This window comes from Bubalus bubalis, chromosome 7 (assembly GCF_019923935.1).
Source record: "Bubalus bubalis isolate 160015118507 breed Murrah chromosome 7, NDDB_SH_1, whole genome shotgun sequence".
NCBI classification, from domain to species: domain Eukaryota; kingdom Metazoa; phylum Chordata; class Mammalia; order Artiodactyla; family Bovidae; genus Bubalus; species Bubalus bubalis.
Genome location: NC_059163.1, coordinates 87,691,549 through 87,709,917, shown reverse-complemented (window position 1 = coordinate 87,709,917; position 18,369 = coordinate 87,691,549). Strand labels below are relative to the sequence as shown.

Genomic DNA, 18,369 nt, shown 5'->3' with positions numbered 1-18,369 from the left:
TTTTTTTTAATAATTTTATTTATTTATTTTTGACTATGCTGGGCCTTCATTGCTGTGTGGGTTTTTCTCTAGTTGCGATGTGTGGGCTCCTCATTGTGGTGGCTTCTCTTGATGCGGAGCACAGGCTCTAGAGTGCACAGGGTTTAGTAGTTGTGGCCCCTGGACTCTAGAGCACAGGTTCAGTAGTTGTGGCCCATGGGCGTAGTAGTTACTCCATGCATGTGGGATCTTCCTGGTTCATGAATCAAATCTGTGTCTCCTGCATTGGCAGGTGGATACTTGACCACTGAGCCACCAGGGAAGCCCCAGATTTGTTTGTTTTTTATTTTTTATATATGTTTTAATCATATCATAGGCCTCTTTTAATATCTTAGCCTTTATTTTCTTTTCATGATGGTTTTAAATTATTTTTCATTTTTGTTTAATGCTCTTAATGGTAACTTTTTGATGTAGCTAATGGTTGAAATTGTTGGTAATATCGTGTAGTACATGTAAAATTTATTATTTTATTCCCCAAATATTTTGAACACATATGTGCTCTAGTGACTCAAAATACAACTGTGAATTGTGAATTGTGAATTGTGAATTGTCATTTTCTTCACCACTTAAAATTCCTAGGTTTCTCTACATAGTGAAATGAATTCAGGTAAACTCTTTTTTTTTAGTTAACTTTATCTTAGGGTAAGACTTTTTTCGTTGTTGATTAAATAACATGAATGGTAATATTGTCACTCACACACACGTATGCACATACGTCCCAAATTATTTACTTCAGTAGGATCTCAGTCTTTCCATGTTCTTCACAGTAAACCAAGATTGTACAAAATAGAGAAGGAAAACATTGTATAGAATGGCCAATGTTTTGATGGTAAAAATTATTTTTTCCAGAGGTGGGCTGCTATCTTAACAGAATGACAAGTTTCAACCACTTGAAATAATCAGCAAAATTGAAAATATCTGTACGTTTTGATTTCTACAAGGTTTAGAGGCCTCTAACATTTTCTATTTCATTTCAAAACAGAAAGGAAATACTGCTCTTCACATTGCATCTTTGGCTGGACAAGCAGAAGTTGTCAAAGTTCTCGTCAAGGAAGGAGCCAATATTAATGCACAGTCTCAGGTATTACATTGTGATTTTCTATAATGTAAAGAAATTTAAATTAACCTTGTCAAATTGATTTAATATATTTAGCCAGCTATTGGGTACATAAATTTACTATAAACACTGTGTAATTTATTTCAGCCAAGTTATTTTACTAACTCATACCATTTCTGATTTTCAAGATGTATCATTGTCTTCCTCTTTTTTTCTAGCTTCTTTCTCTTTTCTTTTTATTTTGGTTGACATTGTTATGTTAATTTCTACTATACAGAAAAGTGATTCAGTTTTACATATATATGTATACATTCTTTTTTATATTCTTTTCCATGGTTTATCATAGTATGTGAATATAGATCCCTATGCTGTATAATGGGACCTCATTGTTTATCCATCTAGAGATATAATAGTTTGCATCTGCTAATTCTGGACTCCCAATCCATCCTTCCCCCTCCTCCTTAGCAACCACAAGTCTGTTCTCTGTCTGTGAATCTTTTTTTGTTTTGTAGATATGTTCATTTGTGTCATATTTTAGATCCTACATATAAGTGATATCAATATGGTATTTGTCTTTCTCTTTCTGACTTACTTCACTTAGTACATCATCTTCCTGTTAATATAACTGAAAATTTGACAAGTTCACAGTCTATCATTGTCTTTAAGTGCATTAAAAAATGATATAGTGTTTTTCCTTGAATGTAACATCTGTAAAAGATGAATTATTCATGCAAGTTATGTCACTCTATAAAGTGTTTTCTTTCCTTAAATTAAAAAAAAAATCAAAAAATTTGGTAGTCCAGTGCAGAATCTGCTATACAGTGGGAATCATACTCCTTTGGGTAGTTTCATGTCAAATGCGGGCTTTACAGATCTCCTTAGGGAAATAGGAAAATTCGAGACCCACAGCCTTATGGTGCATGTAATAATAATTATATGGTATAGAGAATGATAATCTTCAAATGAAACTAATACAATTTTAAAATAATAATCAAAAATGCACCATACTACAAACTTGATCCCTGTTTTTTCTAGTTGAAAGGTCGAGAAAATATTGCTTTGCCCAAAGCTTTATTCTTAGTTTCTATTATATATTTATGCAGAAATTGAGGTGCGTATCTTTGTAATCAAATCTATTCGTTCTGTTATTAAAGTTTTTAGCCTTTCTAATAACACAGACCACACTAGAGGTGCTATTGGCAAAATAAACCAGTTCCTCTCTGTCCATTCCTTGGGTTAATCTCTCCAGCTTGCCTTTGAAGACCTTTGTACAGGAATATATATTACCTGTACTGTTCATTCATTCATCACACAGACAAGGCTCTACTTGTATAAATGACACAAGTTCTGGACCCGTAAAACACTAGTGGGTGGAATTTAAAATCAGCCCTATTTTCTTTGACCTTAATTATAGGGAAGAATCTGTTGAAATTACAACAGACAAAACATTATCAATTTTTATCTCTCTATCATACTGTTTTGAATAACCACATTTCCGTTTATAATCCACATTTTAAGTACGCATCAACATTTTAACACTTATTGAGAATATGCCATATTCTGAAATCTTTGTTAAATGAAATTCTTTAAAAAATCGGTATCAATGTAAAGAACTCTAGTATATTCTATAAAGTATAATGGCATCTTGGGCTTAGAGACATAGGACACTACAAAATTGACTGCTCCCAAGTAAGGGATAAAAACTTCTTTTCATTCATGTTGATGTTTGGTAGAAACCAATACAGTACTGTCAAGCAATTATCCTTCATTTAAAAATAAATACATTAAAAAATTAAAAAAAAAAAACAAGCAAACTTTTCTTCCTAGCTAGAGAATATCTTTTTGCTTTAGAGCAGAGTTTCACAAACTTTAGCCTGCATGACTTGTTAAAACACCTGTTTCTGGGCCACACCTCAGAGCTTCTGATTCAGTACATATGAGGGACCTGAGAATTTTCATTTCTTACAGATTCTTAGGTAATGCTGATGTTGCTGATCTAGGGACCACACTTTGAGAACCTCTGCTTTGGAGAGGATGTAAGAGAAAACTGAGTGTAAGGATATTGCAGTAAGATTGTCTATATACGGATTTAATGGCATATAATAAATCAGTAGTCTGTGACCTTAAAAAAAGCATGGAAACAGAAGCCCTCCTTTGCCCATAGGAGGTTGCTTTTGATGAAAAGTTCATGTGTATGTTGGTACTGTATATCTATCAAAAGAACTTGCCTACTTTCCTCAAAATGGTCAACTAAGCATAGTAATTTCATATAAGCTGACAGGTATCAAATGCTGTAAGGTAAAAACTTGTTAAAAGTTATATCAGTTATTTTACTGTCTGTTAGATATTATATGCTTTGGAGACTTTTCAAAGAAAACAAACGACTTAATCAGTGATTTGCTTTCAGTGTCAATGAGGCTGTTCTTTATAGTCACACCATGCCAGATTATAATAGATCTTAAAGGAAAATTTATATTATCTTTGAGATTAAAATAATTTTTATTTGTCTGTATTCAGTTAACTCAATTTAGGTTTATATTGTAGGGAATCCTGACAGATAGCTTCACACTAATTTCTATATTTTCATATATTTTTGTGAGAAAGTTTTAGAGTAAGAAAAATTTATAATTAAAATTTAGTTCTTCTGAATGCCTAAATCATTTGATAAGATCTACTACACTATTTGCTATATTAAATTTAGGTAGCCATCACTACCAATTAACAAAAATTATTATAACTTAGAATATTTTATAATTTATAATTGAACTTAAAATGCTGGGATTTATATAAAACAGATTGGTTATTTTGCCATGTGTGTGAGCAAATTCCAAAGGCGTCATTTTAAGGATTGTTGAAGGGGAATGCGAGCCCTTCTCCACGTATGATTCTTGTCGGTGGTGGCTTGTTAACATACAGATTTCTTGTGCGAGAACAGTGAATGTCAGGTGAATCAGTAGGAACTGTGCTTATGATAGTTGGACACTCACTCCCTTTTGAGAACCATAAAAAGAGCATAGGAATCCCAGATGTATAATGTAAATCCTGAATTTTGTACTCAAATTATGTCTTCTACTTCTTTGTAAGAACCTCATGCGTGGCGAATGCAGAATCATCTGTCACTGTAGTATCATGGGTTACTGCACTGTAGTTTGGCTTTGACAAACTTCTGAGTTATTTGGAAATGGAGCACTAAGGTTTTTGTTGAATTGAGAAAGTAGGAAACTCGGAAAAGCTCCAAGGAACCATCACTGAGTCAACATTTAGAGACTCATAGGTTATGGAGATGTATGCCTCTATGGAGTCTTATGTATTCTCTACATAAACAGTGAGATCCGTGGGAGGCTTACCTTCATATGGCACCGTGCCACGTTTGGTAGGTGGTGTCCTTCATTCAAGAAGAATTCCAGAACTCCAGCAGGAGCAATTTAAGTGTTTTAAATAGAACTATGTGATGGATACCAAAACAGTCAACAAATGATTCTTTGTTCAGCAGTGGTAGCAGTGTGGTCTCTACTGAGTCAGTTCTTGGTGTGATTTTAAGCCTCGCCTTGACCACGTAGTTCCTTGGCTTGGTTCTTTGGTCTCCTGTATTTAGTGGTGTGAAGATCTCATCAAGACCTCAGGTCTACCTTAACTACAGACCCCAGAGAATAATTTTTTTCTTCTGGCTGAAATCCTATTAAGGTCTAAATAAGCTGATTCTCCTGAAGCAGAATCCATGCAAAAGGTTTAATGTGAAAAATTTTTATCTAGTATTTGTTGTGTAAATATACAAAAATATATAAATGCTATATATATTTGTATAATGTTCAAAATATGAACATGTGCTATTTCTGCAAAGATATGTGGCCTGAGAAATCTCCCCTATTTAATTTTCTCTATCAACATGTGTTAACAGAGAAACATTTCTCTATCAACTCTTGTTTCTCATATAAGTGTATGTTTTTAGATCTTTGTTATAGTCTCTGTATATAAAATGATTAAAATAAGAATGCTGCTGCTGCTGCTGCTAAGTCACTTCAATCGTGTCCGACTCTGTGCGACCCCATAGAGGGCAACCCACCAGGCTCCCCTGTCCCTGGGATTTTCCAGGCAAGAACACTGGACCCATCCCTGGGATTCCCCAGGCAAGAACACTGGAGTGGGTTGCCATTTCTTTCTCCAATGCATGAAAGTGAAAAGTGAAAATGAAGTCGCTCAGTCGTGTCTGACTCTTAGCGACCCCATGGACTGCAGCCCACCAGGCTCCTCCGTCCATTGGATTTTCCAGGCAAGAGTACTGGAGTGGGGTGCCATTGCCTTCTCTGAATGGCTGCTCTAACAATATAACCAAGTGACTTAAAATATGTATTTGGTTTTTGATTTTACAAAGAAAACTGACTTATCTTATTTATATTTTACCACAGCTTTAAAAAAGCAAACTGAGTTCTAGAATAGGTGATTAGATCAGATCAGTCACTCAGTCGTGTCCGACTCTTTGCGACCCCATGAATCGCAGCATGCCAGGCCTCCCTGTCCAGCACCAACTCCCGGAGTTCACTCAGACTCACGTCCATCGAGTCAGTGATGCCATCCAGCCATCGCATCCTCTGTAGTCCCCTTCTCCTCTTGCCCCCAATCCCTCCCAGCATCAGAGTCTTTTCCAATGAGTCAACTTGTCGCATGAGGTGGCCAAAGTACTGGAGTTTCAGCTTTAGCATCATTCCTTCCAAAGAAATCCCAGGGCTGATCTCCTTCAGAATGGACTGGTTGGATCTCCTTGCAGTCCATGGGACTCTCAAGAGTCTTCTCCAACACCACAGTTCAAAAGCATCAATTCTTCGGTGCTCAGCCTTCTTCACAGTCCAACTCTCACATCCATACATGACCACAGGAAAAACCATAGCCTTGACTAGATGAACCTTTGTTGGCAAAGTAATGTCTCTGCTTTTCATTATGCTGTCTAGGTTGGTCATAACTTTCCTTCCAAGGAGTAAGCGTCTTTTAATTTCATGGCTGCAGTCACCATCTGTAGTGATTTTGGAGCCCAGAAAAATAAAGTCTGATACTGTTTCCACTGTTTCCCCATCTATTTTCCATGAAGTGATGGGAACGGATGCCATCATCTTTGTTTTCTAAATGTTGAGCTTTAAGCCAACTTTTTCACTCTCCTCTTTCACTTTCATCAAGAGGCTTTTTAGTTCCTCTTCACTTTCTGCCAAAAGGGTGGTGTCATCTGCATATCTGAGGTTATTGATACTTCTCACGGCAATCTTGATTCCAGCTTGTGTTTCTTCCAGTCCAGCGTTTCTCATGATGTACTCTGCATAAACTTAAATAAACAGGGTGACAATATACAGCCTTGATGTACTCCTTTTCCTATTTGGAACCAGTCTGTTGTTCCATGTCCAGTTCTGTTGCTTCCTGACCTGCATACAAATTTCTCAAGAGGCAGATCAGGTGGTCTGGTATTCCATCTCTTTCAGAATTTTCCACAGTTTATTGTGATCCACACAGTCAAAGGCTTTGGCATAGTCAATAAGGCAGAAATAGATGTTTTTCTGGAACTCTCTTGCTTTTTCCATGATCCAGCAGATGTTGGCAATTTGATCTCTGGTTCCTCTGCCTTTTCTAAAACCAGCTGAACATTAGGAAGTTCACAATTCACATATTGTTGAAGACTGGCTTGGAGAATTTTGAGCATTACTTTACTAGCGTGTGAGATGAGTGCAATTGTGTGGTAGTTTGAGCACTCTTTGGCATTGCCTTTCTTTGGGATCGGAATGAAAACTGACCTTTTCCAGTCCTGTGGCCACTGCTGAGTCTTCCAAATTTGCTGGCATATTGAGTGCAGCACTTTCACAGCATCATCTTTCAGGGTTTGGAATAGCTCAACTGGAATTCTGTCACCTCCACTAGGGATATTATGGAGCATGGGGAGAGAACTCGTGGTCAGCTGCAGCTGTCTAACTTTTACCTTCATTCAGTGGAGCCCATAGTGTTTGAGTTCCCTGGCAGTCATAGAGAAAGGAAAATGTGATTTCATTAGAAGAATATCCAGGGAGCTGAGTGTGGCTTGGAAGACATTCCAGATGCCAAAGAACTGCATCCCAATTGTAATACCTTGCATTTAGATGCTTAATTGTAAAAAGTCTTTTCATGTGTTATTTAATTTCATTTTTTTATAATTATGTGAATCAGCAGTGATTATCCTTGTTTTGGATATGGGGAAAACTGAGGTACAAATAGTAGAACCAAGGTCTCATCCTCAGTTAGTGATGGAGCTACAGACGCATGGCCGTATGGCATGGCCGCTTCCTTCCACGAATCTTGAGGACACTTCACTGTTTCTCACTGAGCTGTCGCTACACCTTCCGTCTCCTCTAAGGAGGTCCAAGACCCTACTTACCTCCCGCCAGAGCCAGGTCTATGGCTTAATGCCATCCATTCTCTCCTGGTCTGGCCACACAGATGCTAAGGAATACTGAAAGGATTCCGCAAAAGCTAGACAACTAGCACACAAAGGAGTTCATTAGCACTGTGACCCTCAGCCATCCGTTTTTCACAGTGTTCTTTTACCAAACAATTTTTAACAAATGGAATATTTTATACTTTCTGAAATACAGTTTGTGATTTTTTTGATTCACTTTTCTTATCTAGTGTACGTTGTTCTACTTTTTCTTGGAATTTCTTGTGTTCAAGTTTTTTTATGAGGCCTTCAGGAACACTGTAGTTTTTATTTTATTTTAATGGTGGGTGCCAAATAAGATATTCTGATTGGATATTCTTGATACCATATTTTACTAAATTTAGTTCTATTTTCCTTGAATCCTTTTGCCTATTTTATGATCACTACTCTTTGTTTGTTAAATCCTAGAAATTTTATTCTAGAAGAAGACTTTTCAATTTGTAACACAAACATGATTACACCACTATTTTATTACCTTTCAGACATACTATGACCAGTTGCAAGGTTAAATAACCATCAATTATTCCACCAGAATTACAAGGGTTCATATACCCGCTAAGTTTCCCAGGTGGCTCAGTGGTAAAGAAATCCACCTGCAAATGCAGGAGATGTGGGTTCAATCCCTGGGTTGAGACCCCCTAGAGGAGGAAATGGCAACCCACTCCAGTGTTCTTGCCTGGGAAATACCGTGAACAGAGGAGCCTGGGGGCTATAGTGCATGGGATTGCAAAAGAGTTGCACACGACTTAGTAACAAACGACAACAACTACCACTATATGCAAAGATGAGTATCTTTTCAGGTATGGCTTCCAATGGATTTTTCTTCATCGGTGCTCACTCCTTGTCTCATAATTTGGGTTGGACTGTAAAGAGGAAGAAAGCCTACACAGTTGGCCACCGTGCCCACTACACCAAATTGCTTCCATAAGACCACAGAGCCATCCTTGGCTCTCAAAACAAAAGCTCACAATGGGACATTCCATTCTCTCTCTCTCTCTCTCTCTCTCTCTCTCACACACACACACACACACACAGTATAAAATGGGATCCGTGATCACACATTTCAAAAAATATTTCATTTTCAGCTTTTTTCCCAAATATAGACATATGATTCTTAATAAGGGTTGGTTTTTTAATTAGGAAAATTGCTATAGTAATACAAATTCTCTGATGTTAAGATGATGACATATACTTGCATTTGACTGAAGGTAAGATTGAAGTCAGAATTTTTTTTTGTCTTTTTGACTCTGAAAATCAGTTTATTGGGTGATTACAGGTTTGCAAGAGTATCTGCATTCTTTACTATTCCAAGTTAAATGAAAGTAATATGCTTTCTCCAGTCTCTACCCTCCAGTATGATTGGAGAAATGATGAGGATTCATATATATTTAAAAATTGCCTTGAATGGAATTATTGTCTCAGATCCCAGTACAATTCTAACATTAAATTGATTAGTCTGCTAAATACACACACATATCTGAAAAGACATGGTAATATTTTCATTTGTAGTAAAATAAAGCAAATTCAAATTTTTAAAATAAAAATTAATACACATATTTTGTCTTTCTGTTCATCTTTCTGAAGACAGGTGAGGTAGAAAGACTGAGTGCTAATTTTCATTTTTTCCTGAAACTTGAATGAATTAAGGCATCAGTTCAGTTCAGTTCAGTCACTCAGTCGTGTCCGAGTCTTTACAACCCCATGAACCGCAGCACACCAGGCCTCCCTGTCCATCACCAACTCCCAGAGTCCACCCAAACCCATGTCCATCGAGTCGATGATGACATCCAACCATCTCATCCTCTGTCATCCCTTTCTCTGCCTGCCCTTAATCTTTCCCAGCATCAGGGTGTTTTCCAATGAGTCAGCTCTTCGCATCAGGTGGCCAAAGTATTGGAATTTCAGCTTCAACATCAGTCCTTCCGATGAACACCAGGGCTGATCTCCTTTAGGATGGACTGGTTGGATCTCCTTGGATCTCAAGAGTCTTCTCCAACACCACAGTTCAAAAAAATCAATTCTTCGGCACTCAGCTTTCTTTATAGTCCAACTCTCACATCCATATATGACTACTGAAAAAACCATAGCCTTGACCAGATGGACCTTTGTTGGCAAAGTAATGTCTCTGCTTTTGAATATGCTATCTAGGTTGGTCATAACTTTCCTTCCAAGGAGTAAGCGTCTTTTAATTTCATGGCTGCAGTCACCATCTGCAGTGATTTTGGAGCCCCCAAAAATAAAGTCTGACTGTGTTTCCATTGTTTCCCCATCTATTTGCCTTGAAGTGATGGGACCAGATTCCATGATCTTCGTTTTCTGAATGTTGAGTTTTAAGCCAACTTTTTCACTCTCCTCTTTCACTTTCATCAAGAGGCCCTTTAATTCTTGTTCACTTTCTGCCATAAGGGTGGTGTCATCTGAGTATCTGAGGTTATTGATATTTCTCCTGGCAATCTTGATTCCAGCTTGTGCTTCCTCCAGCCCAGCGTTTCTCATGATGTACTCTGCATAGAAGTTAAATAAGTGGGGTGACAATATACAGCCTTGACGTACTCCTTTTCCTATTTGGAACCAGTCTGTTGTTCCATGTCCAGTTCTAACTGTTGCTTCCTGACCTGCATATAGGTTTCTCAAGAGGCAGGTCAGGTGGTCTGGTATTCCCATCTCTTTCAGAATTTTCCACAGTTTATTGTGATCCACACAGTCAAAGGCTTTGGCATAGGTAATAAAGCAGAAATAGATGTTTTTCTGGAACTCTCTTGCTTTTTCGATGATCCAGCGGATGTTGGCAATTTGAGCTCTCGTTCTTCTTTCTTTTCTAAAACCAGCTTGAATACCTGGAAGTTCACAGTTCACGTATTACTTAAGCTTGGCTTGGAGAATTTTAAGTATTACTTTACTAGCATGTGAGATGAGTGCAATTGTGCGGTAGTTTGAGCATTCTTTGGCATTGCCTTTCTTTGGGATTAGAATGAAAACTGACCTTTTCCAGTCCTGTGGCCACTGCTGAGTTTTCCAAGTTTGCTGTCATATTGAGTGCAGCACTTTCACAGCATCATCTTCCAGGATTTGAAATAGCTCAACTGGAATTCCATCATCCCTACTAGCTTTGTTCATAGTGATGCTTTCTAAAGTCCACTTGACTTCACATTCCAGGATGTCTGGCTCTAGGTGAGTGATCACACGATCGTTATTATCTTGGTCATGAAGATCTTTTTTGTAGAGTTCTTCTGTGTATTCTTGCCAACTCTTCTTAATATCTTCTGCTTCTGTTAGGTCCCTACCATTTCTGTCCTTTATTGAGCCCATCTTTGCATGAAATGTTCCCTTGCTATCTCTAATGTTCTTGAAGAGATCTCTGATCCTTCCCATTCTATTGTTTTCCTCTATTTCTTTGCATTGATTGCTGAGGAAGTCTTTCTTATCTCTCCTTGCTATTCTTTGGAAGTCTGCATTCAAATGAGTATGTCTTCCCTTTTCTCCTTTACTTTTGGCTTCCAGTCTTTTCACAGCTATTTTTAAGGCCTCCTCAGACAGCCATTTTGCTTTTTTGCATTTCTTTTTCTTGGGGATGGTCTTGATTTCTGTCTCCTGTACTATGTCACAAACCTCCATCCATAGTTCATCAGGCACTCTGTCTATCAGATCTAGTCCCTTAAATCTATTTCTCACTTTCAGTGTATAGTCATAAGGGATTTGTTTTAGGTCATACCTGAATGGTCTAGTGGTTAAGCATCATCAAATCTAACTCTTTGGTAGATGTATTTATTCCTTCACAAGCCTATCCAAGTCCTATATTACTGCATTTTAAAGGAACTAAATTTGTAGTAAGGTAGTACTTGTAGGGAGAAGAGTAAAATGGCAAAGATAGCTCCAAATTTCTCTTAATAAATGTGGAGTTCGAATTTCATAGAGGATTCCTTTTTTTTTTTTCTCTCATTCTGAGCTAATATGGAGGATAAGCTACTCTGGCAGTAAGTAGATGTAATAGCATTGTAGCAGTTTGCCTCTTATTTCAGATCTCAGATCTCAGAGCTCAATGTGTACATTCCACAGCAGCTAAGATGCTAGGTGAAGCCATTGGGAAGACCTCAAAAGAATGATCCTTCAAGGCAAAGATCACAGAAAAAAAATTGACACTGTAATTGTCAAATATGTAATTACAATTGGAAAAAAATATGCAATTACAATTGTAGTTTTGAAAATATGACACAAAATAAAACTTGCCAATAGAAAATTGTTGGAAGTAATCCTTTACTCCTTCCCTCACATACTCAAAAGGTATTTGGGAATTAATGTGTGTTCTCTAATGTTTGCTAAAGATATGATGATTTGGTAGAGACGAGGGTGGTGGAGTTGGAGGAAATGATGACTGAACTGATCTCTTTTTTTAAAACTTATAATTTTTCCAATTTTCTTTTTTCCCCATGTTTATTAAGGTATAAATGATGAATAAAATTGATAGTTAGTTGAAGTGTACCACATGATAATTGGTTATATGTATTCTTTGTGAAAGGATTCCCCCCCAAGCTGTCAAGTTAATTAACAATCTGTCACCTCAAATAGTTCTTCCTTCCTTCCTCTCTGTCTTCCCTTCCCTTCTTTCTCTCTTCCTTCAGCCCTCCCTTCCTCCTCTTTATTTCTTTCTTCCCTCCCTTCCTTCTTTTATAAGAACATTTAAATTCTATTCTCTTAGCAAATTTACATTATACAAGTGTTATCAGCTATAGCCACCGTGTTATACTTTAGATCCTCAAACTTTATTCACCTTATAATTGAAATTTCATACCCTTTTACCAACCTCTGTTTCTCTCATCCCCCAGCTCCTGGCAGCTACTTTTCTACCCTCTTTATATGAGTTTGGCTTTTTTTTTTCCAGATTGCACATATAAGTAACACCGTGTGATATTTCTCTTTCTCTGTCTGACTTACTTCATTTAGCATGATTTCCTCCAGTGACCTGTTCTCTTAAAGAAAGGAGTTACTATTACTATTAGGGATAAGAGGAGATAGTGTGTGCTACGGCAAGATGAAATACTGCATCCATGAGCCTAAAATAAGTCTGAGGGTTAAAACATTAAGGGGAAAATGAGATATATATGAGGCCTGAGAGAGAAAGTCAGAGCCTATGGGACCCTGTGAACCATGTTGAGGATTTTGTTATAAGCTGTTTATCCTAAGCCCAGTGTGAGGTGGAGATGGGAGATAACATGAGACTTAGATTTTGGAAAGGTCACCTGCTACAGTTCAGAGAACAACTGGGAGAGAGACAGGACAGATGCAAAGCGGACTCTTGGGAGATGATTGCAGAGGTCGACTCTAGCCAATAGGTGATGTTAGCATAGAGTGGAGTGCTTGCTGGTGCTTTGGGTGATGGAGAAAGGGAACTGCTTTGATGGAGATGTAGGACCTCGTTCGTCACTTGGTCACGGTGGCGTAAAGTAGGTGAGGAAGAGGATGGTGACAAGGATGACCTTTGGATTTCTCGTCTGTCGGCCGCTTTGGCTGGTGATGCAGTCCATTGATACAGAGGACGCTGGATAAGGACAAGGTTTTGTTTCTGTTTTTGTTGTCATGGGTGGGGTGGGTAAAGAACATGAGTTTCAGGTGCTAGTTAGACATCCAAGAGGAGATTTTAATGGCAAACTTGAGCTGCAGGTCTGGAGTTCAGAGAATTCTGGAATGAAATGAAGACATTTATGGGTCATCTGACAGATGAGTTATTGAAGCAGAGGACTTCAATCAGACTGCCGCAGCAGTGAAGCCAGGGAGAGGTGGAGGAGGGTCTAGGTTTTAAGGAAATTTTTCATGTTGAAGAAAACTTGGGACATATTGCTAAAAAATGGAAAATGTTACAGTAACTGTCTTGAAGATTCTGGGTCCTTAATGTAAAGTGAGTGAAAAATAGCACGTTTTGAAGAATTAGAATGAGAACCATTTAAGACCAGTGTAATGAGCACTTGATTTAAAGTTGCACAGACTTCAATTTAAGAGTAATTAAGAGCGTCAACTCAGGAGTCAGATAATCTGGAATTCCGAATCCTGCCTCACTGACGACCCTTGTGATTTTGGGCAAGTTCCTTATCATATCTGTGTCTGGGTTTACTTGTCTGTAAACAGGAGTAACTATAGTACGTAAATCTAGGATTATTGTGAGGACTGAAATATGGAGCACAATCCATGGTACATTGTTGTTATTTTTATTCTTTTTGTTGTTAGCTTCATAGGCATGGGAAGGATATCACTCTATGTGGGAAGCAATGGTTCAGTTGTTATTGATTCATTAGGTCCTAAATTACTTTTCCTCTTTTTATTAAATTTATTGATTCTTAGGAATAAAAGCATAGGGCACAATCTAAGTTTGCATTCACAAGTCAAGCATAGTGTAAAAGAAAGGAGAGCAGGGTAAGGACCACTGAAAGAAACCTGGGAACCACTGAAAACCAATCAAAAAAAAGAGAAGCCAAGAGAAAACCCAAAATAGGAAACTATATCCAGGCCTTTTAAACAGGTCAGAGATTTGCAACTTATACACCTACTTCAGGTCTGATTAACAAGTGATTCTTGTATCAATGTGCACACCATGTATTGTATATAATGACAGACATTCTAACGGTCATGAATTTGTTAGTTGTGCCAGTTTATAACTCAGACATTAGATAACTGGACCAACTGCAAAGACTTTGGAGATGGCCCATCTTTTCCTTTATTCTAATGTGTCATTCATTAGCAATTAAACAGCTTTGCAGTTTGGAGCTAGGTTCAGTATACTATAGAGACGGAAATGGCAACCCACTCCAGTTTTCTTGCCTGGAGAATTCCATAGACAGAGTAGCCTGGCAGGCACCAGCCCACAGGGTTACAAAGAGTCTGACAAGACCGAGCGACCGTCACTCACTCCCTCACTCAGTGTATTACACCTTACATGGATACTTTGGTGTTTTTTCTACTTTATAAAATTGTTTTGAAGAGCTTTTGACCTTCTGTATTCACTGTATTTTGTGCTTTAGCAAAAACAGTAGAGGTAATAGGATGGGGACAGTATTCTATTTTGAGGGTAAGTCTCCTGTGGATGAACTATTAAGTATTTGCTTTATTTGGGGGCTGTGAGTTCTTAGCATTCTCTCTTTATGTCCCTCACCAATTATTATAGTTTAGACGTGAAAGAGTAGTATTAGAGACAGCCTATCTTTAGCACTAATTATAGGAATCTGAGGTCCACAGAGCCAAGTGTCTTACCCAAAGTCATATTGGTGTCACTTGTCTTCTGATATCTGGTTAAATACTCCATGTGATTTGAGTGTCTAGCTATTTATCTTATCAAGTAACATGTGAATTTATTCTTATTGTAAACAGTCAAAACAATGCAAAAGTATACTTAAAAAGCACTGATTCCTGTTTCCCAACTACCATGCCCTTCCTCAGAAGTAATTATTTTTCTGGTTTCTTTCTATGCAGTTAAACTCTCTTTATACTATTTATACATTATAATACTTCATAAGTATTTGCATTTTTATTGTCCCTTAATAGAACTTTTTAGGTATGTGTTTCTGAAACTCTGAAAAGCCCAAGGAAATTTATTGAGAATATTGTATTATTCCTCGCTGCATTATTTGTGCAGAGATCAGCCATTTCTTCATTTTATAGACAGGAAATTGAGAATTTAGATAACACTCATGGTCTCAAGTGATTTTGTTTATATTCCAAACATTGATTAATTATATAACCATAATTGAAGATGAAAATTAGCACCTACATTATGCCTTACTTTTTTAAACTTTCATATTTGGTACAATTCCTCATAATTCTTTTCAAGTGTTATTCTAACCAATATCTTTAAAAATTTTTTATTTACATATTGTTGGCTGTGCTGGGTCTTTATTGCTGCGCACCAGCTTTCTCTGGCTCTAGTGAGCAGAGGGTTATTCTTCTTTGCAGAGCGCAGGCTCCTCACTGTGGTGGCTTCTCTTGTTGCAGAGCTCGGGTTCTAGGCACACGGGCTTCCGTAGTTGCAGCTTGCAGGCTTAGTTGCCCTGCAGCATGGGGAATCTTCAAGGACCAGGGATTGAACCCATATCCCCTGCATTGGCAGTCAGATTCTTCACCACTGGACCACCATGGAAGTCCTCTAACTAATATCTTAAGTATTCATTTATTTTCTTATTTGCGAAAATTTGCAGTGCCAAATATGCAAGAGTCCTGGGTTCAGTCCCTGGATTGGGATGATCCCCTGGAGAAGGGAATGGCAACTCACTTCAGTGTTCTTGCCTGGAGAATCCCATGGACAGAGGAGCCTGGCGGGCTACAGTCCATGGGGCCACAAAGAGTTGGATATGACTGAGTGACTAACACACACACACACACACACACACAAGCAGTGCCCAATAATTTACTGCACATGTAAAATACTACAAATTTATATGTAAATATATTGCACCATTGGGGCTTCCCAGGTGGTGCTAGTGGTAAAGAACCTGCTTGCCAATACAAGTAGACGTAAGAGACGTGGGTTTGATCCCTGGGTCCGGAAGATCTCTTGGAGAAGGGCATGGCAACCCACTCCAGTGTTCTTGCCTGGAGAATCCCATGGACAGAGAAGCCTGGTGGGCTAGAGTCCATAGGGTCACAAAGAGTCAGACACGACTGAAGCGACTTAGCACTGGAACATATTACAGCATTAACTATAGCTTAACTACTTATGTGTTATAACTGAAATCTTCGGATTATTTCTACTTTTTATGTCCACTCTTGAATCCATGAAAGCAAATACATGTTTTTAAGATATTGAAATTTCCTATGACCACTTTTGACATTGCATAGGTAGGCAGCATAGTGAAGTGGATGAGAATACAAATTCTGAAGTGAGATTATCAAACTCTTCTACTTTCTCCTCATGTAACCATGCTTCAGAGTCTCCCTCTCTAAAGTGAAAGTGAAGTCGCTCAGTCATGGCCGACTCTTTGCGACCCCATGGACTGTACCCTACCAGGTTCTTCTGTCCATGGGATTTTCCAGACAAGAATACTAGAGTGGGGTGCCGTTGCCTTCACCATTCCCAACCCAGAGACTGAACCCGTGTCTCCTGCGTTGTAGGCAGACGCTTTACCATCTGAGCCACCAGGGAAGTCTTCCTCTCTAAAAGGGGCATAATAATAATAGTCCTTCCCTCATAGAAGTTGTTGTGAGAATTAAACTAGTTGAGTCATGTACAGCACTTAGAATGAGGCCTGGCATAAGACTCAATGACTGTTAGCTGTCTTTATTGCTGGATTCAGTGACCGTGCATTTGTGTAGTAACAGCCACTCGGCATACTCACTGCTGCCTGTTTAGAGCACAGTGAAGAATGTAACAAAATCAGTTCATTGACATAGATTAAGAGATTGCTGCTGCTGCTGCTAACAGTGAAATCTGTAGTTCACATGACTGGCTTTTTCCACATGCTCTTCAGAACACTGCCATTTGGCTGCATAGTTATTCTAAGCATAGATACAGTAGTAATTTACTTGGTTAAGTAATTGAATGATCAGGTCTTTTAGCGTATAAACATCGATTACCCAGAAACCCTCGCAGCTTCATACTAATGGATTAAAGAATGAGAATTCTCAATTTAGATATTCTGGACAGTGAACATTGAAGTACAAATAGCAAAATGTGGTTATAACAAAATGCAATTATTTTTGAAAATCACTTTCAGGGGCAAATTCCAAATGTTGAAAATTCTAAATAGAATACCATAAACCTTATAAGGATGGTTTACATTCTGCTTATAGTATAATAAAAAAAAAATCTTTTTGAAAATATCTAAAATATAGTGCTAGTACACCTCAGTTAGAATAAGGTATCAATGTTGCTAAAGTCCCAGGTTGAAGAAAAAGTTTAAATTCTTTAAAAAACATCCAAAATGTTTGATTGATATGGACTGGTTTTCTTTAAAGTTCCATACTACATTTATTATTTGGGCAGATAGCACTTTTCAGGATTAATTGGTGGTACTTTTAAGGGTTGTTTTAGTCCTTAACTACTCATATTTTGTATCTAACATTGTAGTATCATTTTAAATGATGTTTCAAGCATGTATTTAAATTAAGAAATTAAAATTTAATTTTAATAATGTAAAAAATATTCAACTAGTAATATTTGGCTGCTTATGAAGGAATATACCAAAAACCACTGAAATGTCAGCCAAAATGTTAAAATATTTGAAGTATTCTCATTAAAGTCTGTAACAAAACAAAAGACTCTTGTTTGTGATACTATTCAACATTGCATTCAAGCCCTAGCCAATGCCGTGAAATAAGAATATGATACTAAGGCATATATATGGAATTTAGAAAGATGGTAATGATTACCCTGTATGCAAGACATCAAAAGAGACACAGATGTGTAGAACAGTCTTATGGACTCTGTGGGAGAGGGAGAGGGTGGGATGATTTGGGAGAATGGCATTGAAACATGTATAATATCATATGTGAAATGAAATGCCAGTCCAGGTTCAATGCATGATACAGGATGCTTGGGGCTGGTGCACTGGGATGACCCAGAGGGATGGGATGGGGAGGGAGGTGGGAGGGGGGTTCAGGATGGGGAACACGTGTACACCCGTGGCAGATTCATGTTGATGCATGGCAAAACCAATACAATATTGTAAAGTAATTAGCCTCCAAATAAATAAATAAATTTAAATTAAAAAAAATCTGCCTGGCTATCATAGACATGTCAGAGAGAAGTAAGCACAGAAATCTTCCTTCTAATAGTGTCAAACTTCTGTCTAGCTGGTAACACAGTCCCTATTGTGTCACGGCATAAGCAGTGATGAGTCAGTGA

General features: G+C 37.9%; 1 protein-coding gene across 50 annotated transcripts in view; it reads left to right on the top strand.

Annotated features, from left to right (window-relative positions):
* ANK2 (ankyrin 2) overlaps positions 1–18,369 on the top strand; it is a 700,483-nt gene that overhangs the window by 511,655 nt on the left and 170,459 nt on the right. For all 50 annotated transcript variants that reach the window (XM_044946103.2, XM_044946112.2, XM_044946098.2 and 47 more), the window contains one exon: positions 1,022–1,120. In XM_044946103.2, the coding sequence (XP_044802038.2) occupies positions 1,022–1,120 (99 nt within the window). The remainder of the gene's footprint in view (positions 1–1,021; positions 1,121–18,369) is intronic.